Consider the following 4,997-nt stretch of genomic DNA (forward strand, 5'->3'; position numbering starts at 1 on the left):
TTGTTTCCCCTAGCGCCCCCCCGGGATAACAAGGAATAACGGCCACAGGTTGTTGGAGAGTAGGTTTAGATTAGACATCCCTAAGAACTACTTCACAGTTAGGGCGGCTAGGATCTGGAACCAACTTCCAAGGGAAGTGGTGCTGGCTTCTACCCTGGGGGTCTTTAAGAAGCGGCTTGATGCCTACCTGACTGGGGTCAATTGAGCCCAGTTTTCCTCCTGCCCAGGCAGGGGGCTGGACTTGAAGATCTACAAGGTCCCTTCTGACCCTACTTCTATGATTCTATGAAGTGCAAAGTCCTACACTTGGGATAAAGAAATGCATGCACAGTTACAAACTGGGGAATGATTGCCTAGGCTGCAGTATGGAAGAAAAGAACCAGGCCATTAAATTGGTCATAAGTTAAACATGAGCCAAATACTGTTGGCTCTTGTTCCAAAAAAAGGACAACAGCATTTTTTGTTGTATTAACAGGGGTGTCATTTGCAAATTAAGGGAAGTTATCTTTTTATTCTATTTGGCTCTGCTGTGGCCTCATCTGGAGTACTGTGTCCAGTTTTGGGCTGCACAGTTCAAGCAAGTTATGGACAGCTTAGAAAGAGTCTAGCAAAGAACAACATAAATGATTAGAGGCCTGGGAAACGTGACTCATGAAGAAAGTCTGAAGAACTAGCATTGCTTAGTCTGCAGAAGAGCAGACTGAGGGGGGATTTGATAAGTCTTCACGTAGCTGAAGGGTTCAGGGGACAACACTAGGAATAAAGGATTCAGGGAAAATCCAGGTTGGGTATTATGAAAAACTTTTCCACTATGGGTTGGGGGTGTTATGCAGTAGAACAGGTTGCCCAGAGAAGTTGTTGAATCATCATCCTTGGAAATTGCAGGTTAGATAAATATTAACTAGGATCTTTTAGGCAAGGAGGATTCTGCCTTGACCAGAGGGTTGGACTAGACGATGACATGAGGTCCCTTTGATTTGTATAACTGATTTCATGTGTACATACACACACGCATTTATACACACAGGTACACATGTGTGTGTGGGGGTGAGCACCTGTGTATACACATGGAGACTACCCCAGACTGCACCTCTTTTTTAGTTCATCCCGTTGTTTGTCACACAGTAAAACAAGGAGAGCCTCTGAAACTCACAAGTCTTCTGGGTACAGCAGATGGGCCTGGAGGTCCTGGAAGTCCTGGTGGCCCTGGTATTCCTACACCAGGATCACCCTAGAACAAGAACAGAAATGAAACAGTAAGTATTTTTACAACCACATTTCCCTTCCACATAAAGTGCAGCTGGGAATATCATCTTCATGGCTTGCAGTTGGGTTCATGTCAGAAACTCCACTGGTTTCTTCTTCACAGATTTAAAGACATGTTTACTCCTTAAGTGTTCCCTAATGTATCCCTTTCTACTGACCCAACCTGGCATCCTGTCTGGCAGAATTAAAGGGCCATGTCCTACTCTATCTATTAGGCATCTAGGTTGACTTATGTACCTACATGTGATCCTATTACACCCTCTTCAAGTCCCTTAAAAATTTTTAATAGAAATGATGGGTAGGTCCTCTTCTGCCTTGCTGTTATTTTGTGACTGGTCTTAAAGGTTGGAGGATGATGCCGAGTTACAAAAATGGACTTTCAGGGATTTGAGGAGGGTGGAATAGGATAGTGCTTAGGAGCTGAAGTCCATATAGAGGCCTAATAGGTAGTGTAGGATATTGAATAGGTCATTTTTTAATGTGCCCTGTAAGCATTAAAACAAATTATATTGATTTAATTTGGACTGTGAACCAAGCAATCAATTTTCATTTAAAGATTACTTGATAGACAGTGTTTTAGTCCAAGTAGTGACTCATTTTGCTTCAGTTGAATGAATCTCATCCATCCCTCATTCATGGTTGCAGTAAAGCCATGCTTGCTTTTCACCAGCTGCCTACATATTACAGTAAAAATGCAGGGATAAATGGATAGATGGTAATGTATCCCTTTGAACCTCAAATTCACATGAACTGTGTCTGACTTGCTAATCAGTGTCATTCAGGAACCTTAGTTACAATCCCTAAAAGCTGATATTAGCTAAGATTCCTGAATATGCATTTAACTGACCTGCCTACTTAGTATTGGTCTTTTTAGGGTATGGTATATACATATTACAGGAATGGGCTGATTACCTGCTTCCTTCTTGCTCAGTTCCTGGGAGGCTCTTCTGATGTGAGGAGTATGGGCACATTCCCCTTCCCCCTCACCAGTCTCTTTGGTAGCCCCTGCCTACCCATTCAGAGTTTTTTGGGGCTTGCCTATATTGTACCTCCACATATTGTAGCAGGGGTAGGGGAAACTCTCCCACTTCCAGCAGGCTTCCTTCAAAGAACAATGCTCCAAACAGCAGCAGACAAATGCTCCAAACAGCCAAGCCCTGGTGATCTGTGCTTCTCTCTTTCTTATTCTTATTTGTCATCTGTCAGTATATCTTTCCCCTCTCATATAGCTATTTTAAACTTGACAATGTTCATGAATATATGGAATTATGTATCAGGAATCCTAGAATTTCAGCTACATCACAGTCACAAAAAAGAACAAAGAGTTCATTTTTTTGAGCAGTCAATACATGCATGGGATATGTGCCCTTCCTCCTACATGATTGCTAAATGGTTCCTATAGTGATATTTGTGTTATATCCACAGTGTCTATATGTAATTAGTTTTGCTTATCTTGTTGTCTGCAACCATATACTTTTACAGCTGTTGTTTTTTTGCTTTTAGGCTCTTTTTAACAAACGTTATCACATTACTACTGATCAGTTCCTTACATTTATTTTCTATTAATCTACATGTAAGAGGAGGTAGCAAAATCTCTGATTTTCAGATTTGGATCACCGACATTTAGGGGCACCTACTCTTTGCAAGCATTTTTGAAGGGCCTCTTGCAGCTATATGTGTGCACTGTATGATTGCAAAAATGAAGCATTAGTCAATTGGTATGGCAGTCAGCTGTCCAGTCTATTCTAAGATGGAGCAATCTGCCCATTCCCAGCTTCCCATTTGGCAACAAGAGACTCAGACATGCTTTTTTACCCACCTACCACCCCTACGCCTTTACATTATACCAGCAGTTCTGACCCTTTTTAGATTTCAGGCAACCCTTGATAAGACTCGAGGCAGCCCTCAGAAAACGCCAGCTGTTGGCTTTCATTTGTTTTTCTTTACTACAACAAAAATGAAAAGAGCAATTCTTTTGTTAAAAAGAACCCAGAAAGACTGCAACAGGTCAGAATGTTTTTAGCATTATGGATTTCTATTTGAAAAATCTGGGTTTATCATGTGAATCAGGTTTGCACATCTAATCACTGAAGACAAGAGGTACTTATTGCCTTCCCAGAATACAGAAAGTCTTAGCACTTTTTTATGCAAATCATATTTTTAGGGCTTCCCCATTCCCAAGTGTAACTGGCACTATCCTCAGTAATCATAACAATATGAATAGCGCAGGGTTAGGGCCATATCACATGTGACACTTAGCATATGTTAAATGCACTTAAAACACGACTGCATGTTCAAGCAGTAAAACATGTTCTAAGTGTACTCACAGGTGAATCTACACATGAGCTTTACTGTAGAGTTGATTAATTAGCTTCACAGTAAAGTCTCACCATCTACACACGTGCCAATATCAGGGTGCAGTAAATTAATTAAGTCCGCCATAAGATAGTACTGTCCAGACAACTACACTGAAATGCATGTGTAGACGCTGACCGGGGACATAAATTGTGCCCACTTAACCCAGCCAGCTGAGGGTCTGCTCTACCTCAGCTCAAATTGCAGCTGTCCTGGGCACATGTGTAGATGCTGTGCCTGAGAGCAGTTTCCTCTGGTTCAAATTGCTCTGGAGTTTATTGCTTCACATTAATTGCATGTGTAGATGCACCCACTCTGTAGAAAAGTTATGACTTTTTTGGGTGAGGGGTATCTCCAGTAACATGTATTCAGCTATACCACCAGACTGCTCCATGGAGACTGCAGCCCCCCACCGAACCATGACATCAGCCAGGGTCTCTTCTGCCATATCAAGCCTACAGATAGTATGAGGAAAGCCATACATGTCAGGATGAAGGATCCTACATCTTTCATTTGTCAGGGTCCTCCAGGATCAAACTGAAAGCTGGGTGCCTGTGATCCCAGAGGGTCCTAGGGCTGGGACCAACAATCATCTGATTGTAGATTCCAGTCCTGGCACTGCATTGGAGTTGGATCAAGAGTACAGTTAGGTGTCAGGGCTGGGACTGACAGTTGGCAAACTGCACATTAGAAATCATAGTTACATTATTGTGTGACTAGTCAAAACACATCCTAATATTACTACCCACAGATTTAACACATACTAAGTGTCCTATGTGACAAAACCCTTAGTGAAATGATTTTCAGGGGTAAACTTTAAGCTGAAATTAACTAATTTCTTATGAACAGACAAGGTCACAATCTTTTCTTGCCCATCATCCTTCTCCTGGAAAATAGTCTGGTTGATTGTGGAGGAACCTGGCCCCAGCTGCTGATGTTTAGAAAACATGCAAAGAGCAATTCTGGGTCTCTGGCCTCAGTGGGTACATGTAGTCTTGCATGTGCAAAGCTGAATAACAAATAGTGCATAAGTATCTGAAACTGCTGCTATGCAGCTATGTATGTGCCATTTCAATGCATAAAGAGAAACAGGATTTGGCCCTATCTCTACCAGGCAAGACAAATGTAAATAGTCATAAAGAGAAGCTGGATCTTGTCAAGATGTGCTGTCCATATGCAAACCCTCACTATGAGTGTGCATAAGCCAGAAGCACTTGGGCTCAGAGATTTTGCCTGAGGAGTATCTATACGGTGTACCATAGCCCTGCCCTTCCTCATGCTCCATGACAAGGGCACAGAGGGCAGTGTGTACTTCCTGTTCTTCAATCTCATCTCAGAGTCTCATGTTGTACCTGACCTCAGGGAAGCAGGGAAAG

General features: G+C 42.2%; 1 protein-coding gene across 4 annotated transcripts in view; it reads right to left on the reverse strand.

The window, feature by feature from the left end:
- Positions 1-4,997, reverse strand: part of COL15A1 (collagen type XV alpha 1 chain) — a 337,165-nt gene that overhangs the window by 131,942 nt on the left and 200,226 nt on the right. For all 4 annotated transcript variants that reach the window (XM_006018966.2, XM_025198310.1, XM_025198313.1 and 1 more), the window contains one exon: positions 1,154-1,231. In XM_006018966.2, coding sequence (XP_006019028.1) covers positions 1,154-1,231 — 78 coding nt within the window. The remainder of the gene's footprint in view (positions 1-1,153; positions 1,232-4,997) is intronic.

Source organism: Alligator sinensis, unplaced genomic scaffold (assembly GCF_000455745.1).
Source record: "Alligator sinensis unplaced genomic scaffold, ASM45574v1 scaffold428_1, whole genome shotgun sequence".
Taxonomy (NCBI): domain Eukaryota; kingdom Metazoa; phylum Chordata; order Crocodylia; family Alligatoridae; genus Alligator; species Alligator sinensis.